This window comes from Cnephaeus nilssonii (assembly GCF_951640355.1).
Source record: "Cnephaeus nilssonii genome assembly, chromosome: 17".
In the NCBI taxonomy this organism is placed as follows: Eukaryota; Metazoa; Chordata; class Mammalia; order Chiroptera; family Vespertilionidae; genus Cnephaeus; species Cnephaeus nilssonii.
In genome coordinates, this window is record NC_137088.1 from 40968340 (window position 1) to 40988115 (window position 19776).

At 41.5% G+C, this 19776-nt stretch overlaps 2 protein-coding genes across 31 annotated transcripts in view; one reads left to right on the forward strand and one right to left on the reverse strand.

Annotated features, from left to right (window-relative positions):
• Nucleotides 1–12207, reverse strand: part of PBRM1 (polybromo 1) — a 134287-nt gene extending 122080 nt beyond the window's left edge. For 4 of the 30 annotated variants that reach the window (XM_079795199.1, XM_079795222.1, XM_079795207.1 and 1 more), the window contains exons 1-4: nt 12056–12193; nt 9248–9373; nt 7469–7621; nt 5907–6004 (exon numbers count right to left, since the gene is read on the reverse strand). In XM_079795199.1, coding sequence (XP_079651325.1) covers nt 5907–6004; nt 7469–7621; nt 9248–9295 — 299 coding nt within the window. In that variant the 5' untranslated portion in view covers nt 9296–9373; nt 12056–12193. Of the gene's footprint in view, nt 1–5906; nt 6005–7468; nt 7622–9247; nt 9374–11716; nt 11956–12055 lie in introns of those variants that run through there. The other 26 variants (XM_079795216.1, XM_079795206.1, XM_079795210.1 and 23 more) reach the window with 15 other exon arrangements.
• Nucleotides 12208–12274: 67 nt separating this feature from the next.
• Nucleotides 12275–19749, forward strand: GNL3 (G protein nucleolar 3). The gene is made up of 15 exons (XM_079795226.1): nt 12275–12421; nt 13025–13083; nt 14222–14359; nt 14475–14588; nt 14810–14890; nt 15572–15704; nt 16473–16585; nt 16837–16951; nt 17372–17459; nt 17955–18129; nt 18237–18379; nt 18459–18595; nt 18895–19076; nt 19324–19366; nt 19471–19749. The coding sequence occupies exons 1-15, from the start codon at nt 12409–12411 to the stop codon at nt 19554–19556; spliced, it is 1620 nt and encodes a 539-aa protein (XP_079651352.1). The 5' UTR covers nt 12275–12408; the 3' UTR covers nt 19557–19749.
• Nucleotides 19750–19776: the final 27 nt, after the last annotated feature.

The following is a 19776-nucleotide window of genomic DNA, read 5'->3' on the forward strand; positions in this document are numbered from 1 at the left end:
AGCAGCTTACCAAAGATAAAGGGATATCAGACATATCCAAACATGACCAAACAATTAAAAAAAATAAAATGCCTTGGGAATGATAAACACAAAATTCAGGATAGTGATTATATATTAGAGGGGAGAAACAGCGAGGGACACACAGAAAACTTCAAAGATAGTTATAACAATAATTTCTTAAATTGGGTTTTGGGTTCATGGATGTTTATTTTTATCCTGTCTGGCTTTTTTCAAATGAAGATCCATGAGACAAGAAAACCTTCTAAAAAATTAGCTATGTGACTATTTTTCTCAATTTTCCCTTGGGGGTAGGTAGTAAATTTTATTCTAGATGTGTAAGAAGTTACTTAAAAAGAATGTCATGCATTAATGCTTTAATCTGCCTTGGGACCCTGGCTGACATGTTATAGCCATGTACATATATTTAATCTTTATTTTTTATTTATTTATTTATTTTTAAAAATATATTTTATTGATTTTTTACAGAGAGGAAAGGAGAGGGACAGAGAGCTAGAAACATCGATGAGAGAGAAACATCAACCAGCTGCCTCCTGCACACCCCCCACCAGGGATGTGCCCGCAACCAATGTACATGCCCTTGACCGGAATCGAACCCGGGACCCTTCAGTCCACAGACCGACGCTCTATCCACTGAGCCAAACCAGTTCTGGCGATATATTTAATCTTTAAAAACCTTTTGATATAAAGTTGCAGAATAGTACAAAGAATGCTTTTTTTTTTCAGAATCATTTGAGAGTAAGCTGCTGACATGTCCTATCACCTCTGAGTAGTTTAATGTATATTTCCTACAAACAAGGATCATAGTTCAATCAATAAGGGAAAATTAACTCTGGTATAGTACCACCACTAATCCTCAGACCCCACTCATATTTTGCCAACTGTTTCAAAATTGCCCTTTATAGCAAAAGGATCAACTCTAGGATCACATGTTGCATTTATAGTTATATTTTTTTCGTTTCCTTCATTCTGAAACAGTTCCTCAGTCTTTCCTTGACTTTCACGATTTTTTGAAGGTTACAGGGCAGTTATTTTGTAGAGTACCCCTCAATTTGGGTTTGCCTGTTTTCCTGATAAGTAAGCTAATGTTATGCTTCTTTAGCAGGATTATAACAGAAATAATAGTGTATTAGTCTCGCTGTATCTTATCAAGTGGCATATGATTTCAATATCCTATTATTCAGACGAGGCTACTTTTGATCACTCGATTATTGTGGTGTCTGCCAGCTTCTCAACTGACCAAGTTACTCTTTTTCTCCTTGTACTTTGTTAGATACCTCCAGACTACATAAAAGCCCAATCCTCATCAATTTATTAATTTATTTATATCACTACTAGTAGCTCTGTGCACGAATACGTTCGCCAGTAGCTTGCTGCCGCCCTCCAGTAGCCCTCCGCCCACTGCTCCGCCCTCCTGTAGCTCCCCCTGCCTCCCCATAGATTGCTGCCCTGCCCCCTCCTGTAGCTCTCAGCCACCTGCTTGTAGCTCACTGCCCCACCTTCCTGCTAATCCGTGATCCAGTCGTTACGCGTCAAGGCGTTAACGACCATTTGCATATTACATCTTTATTATATAGGATGGATTCCTATTTTACTCAGTGGTTAAAAACATTACTATAATGATTTTGATGCTTAAACAACTCCAGGTTTGGCTAGTTGGAGTCCTTTCAAGATAGCTTCTATTTTCTATGTCTTTTTGACATGTCCTTATTACCCTTTGAGCACTTGCTTATTTTCTGGAACCCATAAGACCTTACAAGCCTATCTTGTACTTTCTTTGCCCTTGAAATCAGAAATTTTCCCAAAGAAGTATAGTTTCTTTTAGTGGTAAATAGTATTGAAAAACCAAGACTGAGGCGCTAGAACTATAAACTTAAGTATCCTATATAATAACCCTATATAATAAAAGGCTAATATGCAAATAGACCGAATGGTGGAACAACCGAACAACCGGTCACTATGACATGCACTCTTCACCAGGGGGTGTGTGCGGAACATGGCAAGTGTTGGCCGTGGCAGTATGGTGGAGCAGGGGCACCAGACCAAGGTGGGGTGCTGGCAGCAGGACTGGGTGCTGTGGTAGGAAGGGCCGGGTGGGGGCGCAGAGGATGGGCCGAGACCCGCTCCTGTGCCTACTGCAGCCTCACGGGACACCGTTCCTTTCAAGGTGCATGAATTCATGCACTGGGCCCCTAGTCTATAATAATAAAAGCATAATATGCAAATCGACCCAACGGCCCAACAGTGGAATGACTGTCCAGATGACCTTCTGGATGAAGCCAGGGCTGCAAGGACCGAGGCAGCCAGGGCTTCAAGGGCTGAGACCCTTGCACAAATTTCGTGCATCAGGCCTCTAGTGAGGAAATAAGAGGAGTATTTAATCTGTTATTCAGAGAAAGTGTAAGAACATAAAGGTCTCCGTGAGTATCCAACAAAGGCCCACCCAGGCCTAATATCAATGTGTCAGTGGTGTCAACAGCAAGGGACTTTCTCAGAGTAAGCATTGGAACTTTGTTAACTTAATACCTAAGACGGCTCTCTCCACCTGGGCCTGATGGGTCATAGTCCACTGCTCCCTGCTGAGGCTTGGTTTTTAAATATCATTTATTTCCACAGCCTCTGAGGCTTTGGAGATTATCTGTAGTCAACTGAGAACCCAATGAGGGAATGTACAGTAGTCCCTCTTTATTTGCAATTTTACTTTCCATGGTTTCAGTTACCCATGGCAAACCATGGTCCAAAAATATTAAATGGAAAATTCCTGAAGTAAATTAATAAGTTTTAAGTTACACGCTTTTCTTGCCATCCTGCTTCATCCTGCCAGGATGTGCATCAGCCCTTTGTTCAGAGAATCCACACTGTATCTGCTACCTGCCCGTGAGCCACTTAGTATCCAATGCAGTTATCATCAGATCAACTGTGGCTACTGCAGTGCTTGTGTTCAAGTCACCTTCATTCTACTTAAGAATGGCCTCAAAGCGCAAGAGTAGTGATGCTGGCAATTTGGATATGCCAAAGAGAATTGACTTTTTATGACTGTAAAGTGCTACCTTTAAGTGAAAGGATGAAAGTCCTCGACTTAATAAGGAAAAGGAAAAATTGTATGCTAAGGCTGCGAAGATCTACGGCAAGAATGAATCTTCTATCCATTACATTGTGAAGAAGGAAAAGAAATTCATGCTAGTTTTGCTGTCACACCTCAAAATGCAAAAGTTACAGCCGCAGTTATTATAAGTGCTTAGTTAAGATGGGAAAGGCATTAAATTTGTGGGTAGAAGACATGAACAAAAAATACGCTCCAATTGATGGCAATGTGTTGTGTCAGAAAGCATTGAGCCTATACAAAGACTTCAGCAAGGGATTCCCCTGAAACAAGTGACACCAAGCCATTTACTGCAAGTCAGGGTGGTTACACAGACTCAGGAATTAGGCTTGGACTGAAAAATAGAAACATCACCAGTGAGGCTGGGTCTCCCGATGAGGCAGCAGCTGCCACACGATAAAAACTCTCAAAAAATTAGGTAGAGATGGAAACCACCTCATCATAATAAAGACCATATTTGAAAAACCCAGAGGTGGCATCATACACAAAATGGCGAGAGACTGAAAACTTTTCCTCTAAGATCAAGGACAAGACTAGGATACTTGCTCTTGCCACTTCTTTTCAATATAATACTGGAAGTCCTAGTCAAACAATTAGGCAACAAAAAGAAATGAAAGGCAGCCGTGACCAGTTTGGCTCAGTGGATAAAGCGTCGGCCTGCAGACTGGGTTCGATTCCAGTCAAGGGCATGTACCTTGGTTGCAGGCACATCCCCAGTAGGGGGTGTGCAGGAGGCAGCTGATCGATGTTTCTGACTCTCTATCCCTCTCTCTTCCTCTCTGTAAAAAAATCAATAAAATGTATTAAAAAAAAAAAAAAAAGAAATGAAAGGCATCCACCAAATTGGAAAGGAAGAAGTAAAATTATCTGTGTTCATAGATGATAAGATCTTACATGCAAATAATTCTAAAGATTACAAACACAAAACGTTACTAATAAGCAAATTTAGCAAAGTTGCCGTGTACAAAATCAACATACAAAAAAAATCATTTGCATTTATATACACTAACAATAAACACTACGAAGAAAATTAAGAAAACAATTCCATTTATAATAGCATGAAGAAGAATAAAATATGAGGAGTAAGCCTAACCAAGTAGGCCACTTCTAAAAACTACACATTTCTGTAAGAAATTAAAGAAGACACCAATAAGTAGAAAGATTATCTCATGTTCGTGGATTGGAAAACTTAACATTATTAAGACATCAATACTATCCAAAGCAATCTATAGATTCAACACAATCCCTATCAAAATCCTAGCAGCATACAAAAAAATCAATCCTGAAATTCATATGGAATTTCAAAGAGCAGATACAAAAAAATCAATCCTGAAATTCATATGGAATTTCAAAGAGCCTCAAGTAGCCAAACTACCTTGAAAAAGAACAAAGTTGGAAGACTGTCAAGTTGACCCATAAATTAACCATCAGAGGACTCACACTTTTTTATTTCCAAACTTACTATAAAATTACAAGTGTGGTGAAATATGGGGAAATTGGGGGGTGGGGGGAGAGGGAGTAAAACAATGCAGCAATTATGGAAAACAGTATGGTGATTCCTCAAAAAATTAAAAACAGAACTATAGATCTAGCAATCCTAATTCCGGTTGTACAGTATACTAGAGGCCCGGTACACAAAATTGGTGCACGGGGGAGGGTGTCCCTCAGCCCAGCCTGCACTCTCTCCAATCTGGGACCCGAGGGATCGGGCCTAAACGGGCCGTCGGACATCCCTCTAACAATCCCGGACTGCTAGCTACCAACTGCTTGCCTGCCTGCCTGCCTGCCTGCCTGATTGCCCCTAACCGCTTCTGCCTCCCAGCGTGATCACCTCCTAACCACTCCCCTGCCAGCCTTATTGACGACTAACTGCTCCCCTGCTGGCCCGATTGCACCTAACTGCCCTCCCCTGCCAGCCTGGTTGCCCCTAACTGCCCTCCCCTGCTGGCCTGGTCACCCCTAACTGCCCTCCCTTGCCAGTCTGGTCGCCCCCAACTGTCCTCCTCTGCCGGCCCAGTCACCCCTAACTGCCCTCCCCTGCCGGCCATCTTGTGTCCACATGGGGGCGGCCCATCTTGTGTGTTGGAGTGATGGTCAATTTGCATATCACCTCTTTATTATATAGGATTCAAAATAACTGAAAACAACATCTCAAAGAGGTATTTGCACACCCATGTTCACTGCGCATTATTCACAATAGCCAAGAAGTGGAAACAACTCAAGTGCTTATAAATGGGTGAATGGATAAAGAAAATGTGGTAGTATAACATTATTAGCCTTAAAAAGAAAGGCAAGCCTGTCACATGTTATAACATGGATGAGTCTTGAGGACACTATGCTAAGTGAAATAAGCCAGTCACAAAAGCAAATACTATATGATTCCACTTCTATGAGGAATCTAAAGTAGTGAAAGCCATAGAAACAGAAAGTGCAATGGTAGTTGCCAGGGGCTGGGGGAAAGGGAGAAATGGGCAGCTGTTTAATGGGTACAGAGTTTCAACTTTGCAATACGTAAAAGTTCTGGTGATGTTGCATGTACAATGATGTGAATATACTTAATACTTACTGAAATGTATTCTTAAAATGGGTAAGATAGTACATTTCATGTTATGGGTTTTTTACCACAATTTAAGAAAAATTTTAAATATATTTCACTACATCTTGACAAGTAAAACAAATCCAACCTCAGTATCATTAAAACCATTACTTTCAAAAGAAAATCAATTATCAAATACTTTAAACACTGACCCAAGACTAAATTCCTCCCACTCACCTTCCAACTCACCTTCGCTTCGGTGCCCTAATGAAGAGCTCACAGAGAAGCCTGCCCTGTTCATCCTTATAGTCCCGGATGGTATTGTAGAGTTCATGGCACACAGCAATCTACACACAGGAAAAGAGAAAAATAACAAGAAAAGTGAACAGAAAAAGCCAGTGTAATTATCTGGATTATCTTTAATAAAAACATACCCATAAAAGGCAAATACAGAAGAAAAAGGATGAATCCCCAAATTACCAAATTTGAAATATGCTGACAGTATCTCTTTATTGTAATTTAACTGATAAATGTTTTGGTATCTTTCATCAGATTTATGCTACTGGTGATTTTTCTTTTCTTTTTAACTAAGTCAGTTCATATCCCTCTCTTGCTTAAAATCATCCAATATGGAGGCTTCTTACTAATCGGAGAATAAAATCTAAATTTCTAACACTGACCACAGAGTATATAGGATAACTACATACCTAGCTAGGCAGTCTTTGCCAATCTCCTCCCTCTTAACCATCTCTGTATAATCATAACACACCTAACTCATTTTCAACCCAGCCCCTCTGCCTGGAACATTCTTCCCCAGCGCTCTGCAGAGCTAGTGCCTTCTTATCAGACTCCCCTTGAAGGTTTGAGCCAAAATAGCCCAAATCACCCAAACTTTTCTTTTTAACACTTATTGGTATTTTTTTAATTTGCTCACCTGTTTACATTCTGTTTCCCCATATTCGAATCTAAGCGCCATGTGAAAAAGTGTCTTGTCTTACATATAGCTGTATCTCAATCACCAGAACTGTGCTTGGCACATACAAGCACACAGTTATTTGAGTGACTATGCAATGGCGCATACTGTTATTCTTTATTATTTCTTAACTCGAGGCCCGATGCACGAAATTTGTGCAAGAGTAGGCCTTCCTTCCCCCTGCAGGCCTTCCTTCCTCCCCTGCAGCCCTGGTTGCCCCCAACTGCCCTCCGGCTGCCGGCTGCCAGCAGGCACCCTGGACCTAGGCTTCCCTCACAGCCCCAGCTTCTTCGGGAAGATGTCCAGTCTAATTAGCATATTACGCTTTTATTATTATAGATATTGAAGTATTCTATTACTGTAAGACTTCTGGCTAAATAAAATTATACTTTTCATAAAGGAAAGGTTAAGGATATCAAGCTAGAGCCTTGGCCGGTTTGGCTCTGTGGTTAGAGCATCCGCCCACCAACCAAAGGGTCAAGCCTTCAATTCCAAATCAAGGACACATACCTGGGTTGCAGGTTCAATCCTGCCTGGGTTGGGGTGTGTGCAAGAAGCAACCAATGGGTGTGTCTCTCTCACCTCAATGTTTCTCTCTCTCTCTCTCTCTCTCTCTCTCTCTCTCTCTCTCTCCCTCCTTCCCTCCCTCCCTCCCTCCCTCTCTCTCTTTTACTCTTTCTAAAAAAAATCAATACTCGGGTGAGGATTAACAACAACAAAAAAGAATATCAAGCCAGAGAAAAAAGAAATGGAGAGGTCTTGCATTTTAATGCTTATCATTAAAAGATATGGAATTATAGGAAAAGCAGGCAGAAACAGTGTGATCCAAGTTACTCACAGGATCTACAGTTGGAAGATTGGAAAGTCTCCTCCTTTTCCTGCTTGGGCCTGGTGTAGACACAGAATGGTGCCCGTCATCAAAATCCCCGCTGACACTACTGGAAGGGGAGGTCGCTCTTCTTCTTTTGGAACCCATGGAATCCAACTTCTTCTATAAGAAATAATTAGCTATGTTCTTATGTTTAAATTTAGACTCTGCCACCAAGCCCTCAGCTGGCCCCTGATATCAAGCTTCTGGTTCACTCAGGAAGATATTTTAACTGTGGCAAAAAAGTCTGTCTAACCAGAAGGTTTTCCATGGAAGTCCTGTACCTTGTTGCTTTAGTCCCTTCATGTACCAGAATGCTACTTTCAATTTGGATTGGACAAATTCAGCAAAAGTGTACTCATTTGTGTATCACCAATTTTGAATGACTAAAACCAATTCTGGCCCCAAAATTACTCTGGACTGGAATCTGAAAACCCACGTGCAGTGGTACAACAGTGTGCTGCAGGCACTGATCTCTCAGCCCAGGGGCCGCCAGGGAGGCCTGGGGACAGGCCAGGGCAGTCCTCTGCAGTCAGCAGCCTTCTCCTCCGCACTGTGTCCTACAACTGTGGGCATGTCCCAGGTGGGCTATGAGATGAAAAAGAATAGGAAGTTGTGCCTGAGGCAAATAAAGTGCAAAAAATTAGGGTGACAGAGGACAATTAACCTTCTAGCGTTTTAGATACACCCTAAAATTAACACAGAGAATGACTTTTCTCCATTATTGAAGGACTCACAAGACATACTCCTAGAAAACATGTAATGTGACTTGCCATACCTATGCCAAATGAGCAAAGCCAGGCTTTGAAAATTTTCTGTCAATCCAGACTAACCTCCTTTTCAGTTACATGAGGTACTCTATCCCCGCAAATTTTGAAATCACAGCTTAAAGTTTCAGTAGATGATCTGAAAAAACACCTCAGAGGTGAGTGTTTTAGGTCCTGTTTGGCTTTTCAGAAAGGCATAAATGTGTCCTCAGTTTCAGGCAGGCTGCTAAGTAACTAATCTTAATACAACTTTACAAATATACACATTTGACTACCTAACACAAGAAATGTAATCACTGAAATGATCTGCTACATCTAGAGAGGAAGGGTGTACATGGGAAGGTCTTACAATGCTTATATAATTTAACAACAGTATCAAATAGTATGTTTTGATTTCAAAGGTCTTTCTCTAAAACTAAGAAAAAAACAAAAAACACCTAATCCGTTTCACTCATCAACATTCCATTTCAGGAAACTAAGAATGGGTTGCCAGTTGTATGGAGAGAAAAATGGGGGCTCTCCAGGGAATGAAAGCAGGAACAAAACAAACCAACAAATAAGGATCCTGGTAAGCAACTAAGAAACAAGAAGTTTCCTTTCTATTCCTCCAACAGTCCACGTGGTATTTGAAAACCGAGCCCACCACCAAGGTGCTTCTTCCTCAAGGCTTTGGTTTGTTACACAGTGCATTAGCTTGCAATTGGCTACGACTGGCTAAAAGCTCAAAGGGCTTAGGCCAAAGATAGCCAAGTTTTGTTAATTTTGGTTTGTTTTATAAAAGGCTGATAAACTGTCCTCAATCATTAAGATGAAGAAAGGACGGACCAACCCTTTGCAAACAAATCTATGACAAGGACACAAGTGAATTTGATAAACATGAGGAGGGGCTCTTTATGAAAAGGATAACAAATTTTAAGGAAGGTGGAGGGAAAAGGAAAGGAAGGACAGAAAAGGGAAAGGATGTAGATGATCAGTAATTTACCAGCTTTACCAGAGCACAACCAGCGCCTCGAAAAGCCAGTCTCCTCATTATGTCTGAAGGCCAAGTGAAGCCAGTGGGAGAAGGCAGGGCTTTAAAAGTGCTGATTCAGTGTGAATATATTCAAAACTGAAAGAGAACAAGACAGAGAAAGGGGAAATAAAAAAAGAGTCAGAAGAAGTAAAAATGGCTACGAATAGAAAACATTCAAGTAGAACTGCTACGGAAAGATAAGAGAACTGGAGAAAATAGGCTTATCAGTTTTCTTCTGCCAGTGAAACTAACTGCTACAAAGGCTCAGGCACTAAAAGTACCTGACATTTCTTCCATTTTAAAACCAAAAGCTTTTCATGTGCTTAAAGATGTCTCACTGAGGTTCCCCTTTACTCACATGGGATGATTGTCAATTCCAGGAATGAAGCGTACCTACCCAAATGCCGCCTAGTCAATGAGAGCAGAGTTCAATCAGAGAGTTAGAATGGAGAGTGAACACATGTGGAAGGCTCACATGTGACACCAAGTGTTGGCAAGCTAGAATCAAGAATGGCTCATGTGAGCAAAGAGTATGGACAACTCCTCTTCCCCTCAACATTTCTTTCCAAAGTCCTAGCAGCATTGGGAAAACACCACATACAAGTTTAAAAAGGCTAAGAAAAAAAAAAAAAAAGCCTTCAATCATTTTGGCAGGAGGTCAAAATTACTTTTACAAATAATGTACTGACAATTAAATGACAAAAAAATATAAACCATCGGGGTCTGTTTGTATATAGTTTATAGACTATTCAATATCCAAAATTCCTTGAATCATTAATTTAGTTTGATAAGACAAGAAAAAGATGCAACGTAACAATAATTTTTGAATATTTTCTTATCCAAAGGACACATTTTAAAATGTACTTTGGAAGTTTGGCAAGGAAAGTAATGTGGCCAGGTGGGTGGGAGGAGCAACAAGATCTGAGCTCAGCAGACAAGAGACCCAGTTTTTCCACTTCTAAATATCTGTTTGTTGCTTGAGTCACAACCTCTCAGATCTGTTTCTTCATTTCTAAAATGAGAACAGTCAAGTGTACAGATCTCCCTTGGATTGCTGTGACAGTGAAATGTTCGTGAAATCACTGTGAAATTTCAAAGCACAACAAAAATGTTAAGTTTCAACTCTAGAACTGCATGCTCCCTGGGCACAGAAACAGAATTTTATAGGGTTGGCTTATAGAATAATATTTGGTATAATTTGGGTGATCAATTTATGTTTTTAATGAACGTATTAAAAGAGCACTTAAGTGAAACATTTTTTAAAGTTTGTGTAATTTAAAAAGCTTGTGAGCATTCCTTCAGCAATTATTTTTCCATGAAGAGGAAAGTAGATTCCAAAGCTGAATTATAAGTTCTAAACTGGCATTAAATATGCTGACATGTCTAAAGGCCTGAAAACCAAAGATTAATTATAGTAAAGAATAACTTTGTAACTGGGAAAATATTTACACAGTATAGCCAACTGGTATATTTTGAAGGTCAATAAGTTGTTAGTACTCTTCTCTTATAATACAAGCTACAACAAAAATTGTGGAAAACATGATTTAAAGGGGGGAAAATCACTTGTAATCCTATTTCCCAGAGAAAAACCATCCTTAACATTGGCTTTCACAGCTTTCAGTATTTATTCTATCCCTTTTTTTTTTCTTAAACAAAAGTTTTAGCAAACCACATGCATTATTTTGCAGCCTGTGTTGTAACTTAGGGAAGATTCTTCCAAGTCAACATTCTTCTACATGTTTGATGGCTTGATAATTGTCTAACACCTAGACACCCCATTATTTTCTAATGTTGGGGATTTGGATAGAATATTAATATTTGAGGTATTCTGGACACTCTCAAAGCCAAAGAATGTGGTCCAAGACCCTTCTATTTAACCACACACATTTGTTACTGTTTTAATCTGAAACACTTCTTCAAAAAATACTCCCCAATCTTCATTCGAATCTTAAAATATGGGTAATCTGTTAACAAGTAATAAAGCAAAAAATATACTGCTCTTACATTTGTACTGAGTTCAGTTTGCTTCTGAATGATATTTGGGGAAAAGTGCACTTCTAAATGGGAGGGGAAAAAACCTAAAAATCATTCTGAGGAGACCTAGTTTAAAATAAGTTAACGAAATACTTTATTCCAACATGTTTCTCTGGTTATAATGTCTACATCCACTACACAGTGTACTTGTCATTTGTTTTACAGGATTCTTCCTACATTTTTGCCAACCTGTGAGAACAAAACTATACTTCTCTAAGAAAATTAAAACACAGAAATGAACAGTTTAAAAATCTCGATTCTTTGTGATGTTGCAAATAAGAAACTTAAATATCTGACGTCTACTATAAACACAAGTCTCATTGAGAAAAATAATCAGTCTGAACAGTCATCTGGAAAGTGTAAAAGTCGGAACCGTCAAGAAAAAAAAAAAAAAAAGGCCCAGACCTGCTTTCCCGACCTGTCACTGGTGCGGGGGCACTAAGGGAAACGCTGACAGCTTTGGAGGGGTACGCGACGAGCACTCGGCCAGCTGCCGGCGGGAAAGGGGGGCGCGGGGAGCTTCCGGGCCGGCGCCCTTTGTCCTGGCCGACAGGTGCCGCAGGGAGGCCAGGCCGGTCCCGGAGCCCGCCGCCGCGCCCCGCCCCACGCTCCGGGCCTGACCGGCGCGTCTCCACGGCGGGGCGGGGCCTCCGCCGCTGCTCCCGCCCGCCCGCCCGGGCCCACACAAAGGCCCGAGAGCCGGCTGAAGAGGAGCGGCCCCGCCTGCCCCAGGCCCGGCCTTACCCAGCCGCTCCGCCGCCTGCAGCCCCGGGTGCGGTCCCCGACCGCCGCGCTCCGCCCCGTGGCCGCCACGGCTGCTGCTATTGCTCCTCCGGCCGCGACCGCTGCCGTCGCTCCTCACCCGCCGCCCTCACCGCCCTCACCCCTCCCCGTGCTGCCGCAAAACCATTCTTGGGCCGCCAAGCGATTCCATCTCTGCACGACACTGCGTGCTCGCGCACAGGGACGCCGGCGGCGTGCTTTACGGCGGCAGCGTGAGTGCGTGACGCTCGCCGGAGGCCTCAGATCCCACGTGGTGGCGGAGAAGGCAGGTTGTAGCTGCTACTCCTACCGCCACTGCGGCTTCCATCTCCAGTATGAAGCGACCGAGTGAGTGTTGTCTAGGGGCGGAGTGGAGGGTGCTCTTCTGAAGCTTGGTCCCTGCAGGAATTGGGGCCTGCGGGTGTGACATAAGCCATTGTTCTGGTCCCGCGAGGAACCGAGAGTTGGAAGGCTCGTGTTAAGCTCGGGCCTAAAGTACAGAAGGAGATCTGGGCCATAAAAGTCGGCATCAGGCCAGAGTCTCGTGAGGAAAACAGCCTGAGCCGGTTTATGGCCGCTTTTTTCTTTATGCGACTGCGTTCAGTCCCGCCCCAGTGAGGTCTGAGAGTCATCTCTCAAACCCACCTTTTGCTCCTACTTTGTGATTCTTGGTTGACAAGAAGTGGCTGTCGTCTTGGGTCTCCTACTTTCCTGAGTACAATCCCAATCTGATACAGGACGAGTGGGAGAAGGGGAGTTGGGCTCTACTCTCGATCTATTAGTCAAATTCTCCGGGATTTGAGTGGCAAGTGTATTTTTATTGTGTGCCCCTCATGATTTGAGAGCTTATTACTTTACACAAAAAGGGTCCTGACCGCAGAGTTCAGTCACCAAGACCTAAACAAACTGATCATTTGTGTGTAATCTCTTTTGTGATATGTTTCTTTGTAGAATTAAAGAAAGCAAGTAAACGCATGACCTGCCATAAGCGGTATAAAATCCAAAAAAAGGTAAGACTTGTGTTTGGGAGGGCTATGCCAAATACAGTGCTAAACTGATTTCTGCCCCATCTCCTCCAGGAGAAGGTTTGAATTACTATGATTCATCTCAGGAAATGGAGGTTGGCACTGTTGGCATACTAACCATGGCACAAGCTTTTTTTTCTTTTTTAATTGATTTTAGAAAGAGGAAGGGAGAAACATCAGTTTGTTATGCTGCTTATTTATGCATTCGTTGGTTGATTATTGTATGTGCCCTGACCAGGGATCCAATCAGCAACCTTGGCATATCCAGACGACACCCTAACCAATGGAGATACCGGGCAGCACAACCTCTTAGGCATCAGAGCTGTGGGAAAGTGCAGTAATTCAGTGATAAGTCTGTAAACTTTGTTCAACATGTTAACAACCTTTACAAAAAAGAATCTCCCAGTGACATTTTCTTAAATACGTTGTGTAGGGCAGTGGTCACCAACCTTTAGGACCTCACGGACCACCGGTTGGAGACCGCTGCGCCAAAGGTTTCCTTAAACCAGCAGTCGCCAACCTTTCAGACCTCGCAGACCACCGGTTGATGACCGTTGGTGTAGGGTATTTAAAATTTATTAGGGGAAGAGAGAGAAAAAAATAAATGTGAGTATCAATCAGCTGCCTCCTGCAGGCTCTCTATTGGGCATGGGCCCTGACCAGGAATCAAACTGGTGACCTTTTGGTGAATGGGAGTACGCTCATTCAACTGAGCCACATCAGCCAGGGCCCAGTGACATTTTCTTGCTGTTTTGTACATAAATTAGTAGCCCTGCACACAAATCCCTGAGCCAGTAGCTCGCTGCCCCGCCCTCCTGTAGCTCCCCCTGCCCTCCCCATGTCTTGCTGCCCTGCACCCTCCTGTAGCTCTCCGTTGCCTGCTTGTAGCTTGCTGTCCCACCCTCCTGTTGATCCGAGATCCGGTTGTTACGCTTCACGGAGTAACGACCATTTGCATATTACATTTTTATTATATAGGATAGGCAACTCTGTATGATTACAATTAAAGTTCTATTTTTTCAGTCATTTTACAGGTAAACTAAACTAGCTAGATTAATTTTTCACAATAATTCTGTTTAGTATTTTTGTAAACGGATAAATTTGTGTTTTTTTATCATGTTAGGTTCGAGAGCACCATCAAAAATTGAGGAAGGAGGCTAAGAAACGGGGTCACAAGAAACCTAGGAAAGATCCAGGAGTTCCAAACAGTGCTCCCTTTAAGGAGGCTCTTCTTCGGGAAGCTGAGCTAAGGAAACAACAGGTAAGTTATATTAGCTGAAATTTTCAACAAGTGATGTGTATTTTTTTATTTTTGAAGTAAAGTAATACCACCATGTCATTTTGGCTCACCTATTTCTCTTATGGCTTGGGCACAGCTTGAAGAACTAAAACAGCAGCAGAAGCTTGACAGGCAGAAGGAACAGGAAAAGAAAAGGAAATTTGAAGCTAGTCTTTGTGTTGAGCCATCTGACGTGGATCCTGTGAAGGAGGTATGATCAAGTCTCTGAAAGAGAGGAGTTCTGATGTAGAAGAAAAAGCACATAAACAGGAGTTGCTGTGCCTCTTGGGAAGGAAAGGATCTAGTTCAGACACTGTTACCTGTTTAAATGTCAACTGCAGTACCCCTTATCAGCCATGGAAAATAGAGAAACCAGTTATAACTGCTGAGTTTCTGATTTTGTATCCTCTTTCCTTTGTTTTTGTCCTTTAGGAATTTGGGCAACACAAAGCTAAGAAAGCCAAGCTGGCTAAACAGCACCCGAAGAAGTTGTATTGTCTGGAACTTAAAAAGGTACCTTAGGTCTTTCTAAAAATGGTATTGAGGTTTAAAAGACTATAGAGTCATTTTTTTCTGACACCAACCTTGTAAAGATGAAGTAGAGTTCACTTGAGCTGGAAGAAGCCATTCACAAGAGCTGAAGCAAGTTGGTTTATCCTATTTAGGGCCTTTCTGTTATGTTTAACTGATGAAAACATTCTTGTGGTTTTAAATTTTTGCACAGGAACAGTTCCCCATAAGCATGATTTACAAAAGTTGACGCAGTGGTTTTTAAAACTGCAAAATATATTAAAATGAGTGCTTTGTAGGAAATCAAAGGAGTATCTTGGTATAGTTGCTCCCCAGCATGACCATCCACAACATCTGTTTTCTCAAGCTCACTCCCCTGTGAATAGAGCTTGACCATGCTTCTCAGCAACTCTTGGCAAGGCCACAAAAACTCACCTAAAGACCTAAATCATTATGGGGAGATGCTATATTCAGACAGGGTGTATTTCCATTTTTTAAATCTTTTTAGAGGTGAGAGGCTGTTGAGCACACCTATGTTACCTTTCCTGTGAGAAATGATGAATGTGAACATTCTTCATGCCAAAGTGAAGAAATGAGATCCAACTCTGAGCTCACCCTGTTGCAAAGTGGACAGGGCCAGTATACTTGTGTGTAGGAGTTCCCTGATAGTTTCTACCTTAACAGGTGATTGAAGCTTCAGATGTTGTGCTGGAAGTGTTGGATGCCAGAGATCCTCTTGGTTGCAGGTGTCCCCAGGTGGAAAATGCCATTCTCCAGGGTGGACAGAAAAGGCTGGTACTTGTATTAAATAAATCAGGTGAGCAAAAGGAATGCCCTTTGTTTCATGTGCACTAGTGAGGTGTGAGGAAAACATCTGAACAGTCTGACTTTCCTTGAAGACTGATAAGATCCAACTCTGACCTCAACAAAGCCAGTGCATTTGCTCTTTTATTGCCAAAGTCCAGTGTTGGGCAGAGGGGTGGTGTTTTCTACAAGTGATTTGACTGGCTTCTGCTGGTTTGGTTTTGTTGTTATTCAATACTTAGAACTTTGTCTTAAGTGTACAAACTTCTATACTCACCTTACTATGCAAATAGGAAGTGATGGCTCTGTGTCAGGTTCTCCACACCTGCACAGTGTTGATATGTGACAATATTTAGATGAAATCCATAGTTAACTATGTCTGGGTTTGAGCAGCAGGAACAGGAAAACCTAGAATAGAGACCTGTAAAGCAGAGAATAATAATGGGATCTACAGTTACTGTGTGGTCAGTAAATTGGGGAATAAAGCCCTAAGGTTAAGGTAATAATCTATAGGTTGGCTTAATCTTGAGAGGGTGTGCAGTACAGAGGAGAATTGAAGAAATACAGAGTTATACATACTGAACTATTAAAATAAGGGCAGTATGGTAGAGAGCTTATCCTCTCCCCATCTCCCATTTAAATCCTTCTGAAAGAAAAAAAAACAAACCTAGGCAAAGGCAAAACAGGGTGATATCCATAGTTTATCAGATTTGCAAATTCATCTCAATTGAATGACCAAATTGGAACTTGTGTGTTTTATTTCTAATCTAATCCCTACCAGATTTGGTACCAAGGGAGAATTTGGAGAATTGGGTAAATTATTTGAAGAAGGAATTGCCCACAGTCGTGTTCAGAGCCTCAACAAATCTGAAGTACAAAAGAAAGATAACCAAGGTACCCTTTACTGTCATTGGTGGGAAATGTGCTGCTTTCAGATTTTGGATGGCTGAAGTATGATGAGTTTACAAGATCTTGATTTAAATAATGAGGACATATAAGATCCAACTCTGATTTCAGCCAGAGAGAATCTGAAAGGCAGTAGAATATGGTGATTTAATGGCTGGTCTTTGAAGCCAGGTTTTTGGGTTTTATATGGTAGGTTGTCAGAAGTAGTTAAACTAATTGTTTGCATTTTTAACGTGAAGGAAAGGAGGAACATTCCATTCAAAAGTGAAATCTGTGTTGGGAAAGAAGGCCTTTGGAAACTCCTTAGAGATTTTCAAGAGATTTATGGCAAAGCTATTCAGGTTGGAGTAATTGGTGAGTTTCAATTCAACACATTTTATGTCTTGCTCTCTTACCTGCCAAGAATTATTCTGTTAAGAGTATATGGGGGTCTTGGCTAAATAAAGGACTTGTTTAAACACTAGCATGTTGCCCACCTTACCACACATACACTGTAAACACAATTTCTTATGTAATTTCTGCCTAATTCATTTTTCCCCCAACTGGGCACTGTAGGAAGTTGGCTTTTTAAAGCTCTGGGTGTATTTGAATGAATCATCTTCTGCCCTCTCATTACTTGTGCAAGAAAGGATGATGCTAAGATTGGTCTTAGTGTTAAAGTGAAGACACTCAGATCCAACTCTGATCTTGCTCTAAACATCAAGAAAGCATAAAACAATGGGGAGTTATAATTGCCAACACAATGACTTTTAATTGTAGATTTGCCATTTGTAGGTTTCCCAAATGTGGGGAAAAGCAGCCTCATCAACTGCTTAAAACAAGAACAGATATGTAATGTTGGTGTATCCATGGGACTTACAAGGTAAACGGAGTTGTTCCATAATTGTAATATTTCACTATAGATGAGTAAATGTAATTTTGTTTTGGGTATCTTAAGGAAGACAATTTTTCATTCTTTTAGAGGTGAAAGGAAGAGATTAATCCAGTGCTAGGTTTGGGGAAGAATTGAAATGAAATAGCTGCCCATGATCTGGGTTTGAGAGACAAATAAGCAAATAGATTCAGAGTGGGGAAAGCGCCCTCAGAGGAGGTGGTCCTTTAACCTGGTCTTGATGCAAATGTGTATTTATGGCAGAGGAAGCAGCATGTGTTCAGGTCGATATGTAAGCTATCACATGTAGTGTCTCTCTTTGGAAGGGGAGCAGTGTGGTTTATTTAGATGCACATGAAGCAAATGATGATAAACTGGATCTGACAGACTATGCTGAGTTTGTTCAATCCAACCCTGAGCTTCGTGTTCTGTCTTTAGTCCTTCGGGTAAAGTAGCACCCTCACCAATTACCGTATCTTATTCCAGGAGCATGCAGGTTGTCCCCCTGGACAAACAAATCACAATCATAGATAGTCCAAGTTTCATTGTGTCTCCAATTAACTCTCCTGCCACACTTGCTCTGAGAAGTCCAGCAAGTATCGAAGAACTAAGACCAGTGGAGGCTGCCAGTGCCATCCTGTCCCAGGCTGACACTCGACAGGTAGAAGAACCCCTTCCTTTGAGTTCCATGCACATTTTAAATTGAAAAGTCTGTTTTTTTAATAACTGCACTGTATCAGACAAATGACAGTTTGTTTTTCTTTTAAGGTAGTACTGAAATTCACTGTCCCAGACTTCAAGAGCCCTTCAGAATTTTTTACTTCGCTTGCTCAGAGAAGAGGACTGCACCAGAAAGGTGGAAACCCAAATGTAGAAGGTGCTGCCAAACTGTTGTGGTCTCAGTGGACAGGGTAAGGCTTCTTTTTAGGCATTTGATGACCACATAGAATAGAGGAACTGGTTTTTGACAAGTCTTGTTTTTAATACCAGTGGCTCTTTAGGCTACTATTGCCATCCCCCTCCATCCTGGACTCTTTCTCCACATTTCAATGAAAACATTGTGACAGACATGAAATTGGGCTTGAATCTGGAAGAACTAGAAAAGAACAATGCTCACAGCATACAAGGTAAGCAAGACTTTGTTTTGTTTTAATATATTTTGATTTCAGAGAGGGAGAGAGAGAAAAACATCAATGAGAATCAGTGATCAGCTGCTTCCTGCACGCCCCCTATTGGGGATCAAGCCTGAAACCTGGGCATGTGCCCAACTGGAATTAATAAACCCAGGATGCTTTAGTCTGCAGGCTGACACTCTATCCACTGAGCCAAACCGGCTAGGGCAGCAAGGTTTGGGTTTGACTATTTTCACCAGCTGAAAGGCCAATAAAGGTCTCATCTGTTAACATGTGCTGTGTTCCTTTACTAGCCATCAGGGGCCCTCATTTAGCCAGTAGCATCCTTTTCCAGTCCTCGGGTCTGACAAATGGAATAACAGAGGAAAAGGACATAGTTGAAGAATTGCCAAAACGGAAAGAAAGGAAGCAGGAAGAGGGGGAGGACTTGGGAGACATCAACAGTGACCAGAAAAGTGTTGATGAAGAAGCTGATGTAAGTATGCTGTCCATGAGTTGTTTAAGCTGAATTAAGTTTTCCAATATTATAATGTGCAACAAATGAGAAGGGTCTAAAGGTAGAAATTAAGTATTTCATAATAGATTACAACAAAGCCCTAATTTAGGTGTTTAAGTCTTCCAGCCATTAGTCTGTTTTGTTGATTCCATTATGTGTATCTTTAATTAGATTAATAAGCAGCACAGGGGCTACTAATACAGCACTGCCTCTCTTTGTCCCACAGGGAAGTAGCTCAAACATATCCCCTGCTAAAGAGACCTGGGCAGGTGAGTGAGTTGGGGGGAGGAGAGGGGTCTTATAACAAATCCATTAAAATTGCTTTTACTTTAAAAAACAAAAAACAACAAAAAAACTCTTCTCTCTAATATAGATGAACAGTCTGCACAGTCTTATGTCTTGGATAGGATGTCTGGAGAGGAAGATGATGCCTACAACTTCAGTACAGACTACGTATAATGTAACTTTGTCCTCTTAGGGGTTGTCTTTTTTACAATTTGAACAAGCTGTTCTATGTGTATGATGTACCAGTTTGTTTCTGGTATGACAAGCTGTGTAAATTTTGTAAATATGTATCATAATAGTCATTTAAAAAAAATCAGGCAATGTAGAAAGTATCTGAATTCCATAAAAAGACAATTCATCTCTTGTACACTGAATGGGTAGAATTATTTACCTG

Excerpts from the sequence above, each read along its gene's own strand:
- GNL3 (XM_079795226.1), top strand. Across the intron at positions 16,586-16,836 it reads ACAAAAGAAAGATAACCAAG|GAAAGGAGGAACATTCCATT; the intron begins GTACCCTTTACT and ends TTTAACGTGAAG. Across the intron at positions 19,077-19,323 it reads GTGTTGATGAAGAAGCTGAT|GGAAGTAGCTCAAACATATC; the intron begins GTAAGTATGCTG and ends TTTGTCCCACAG.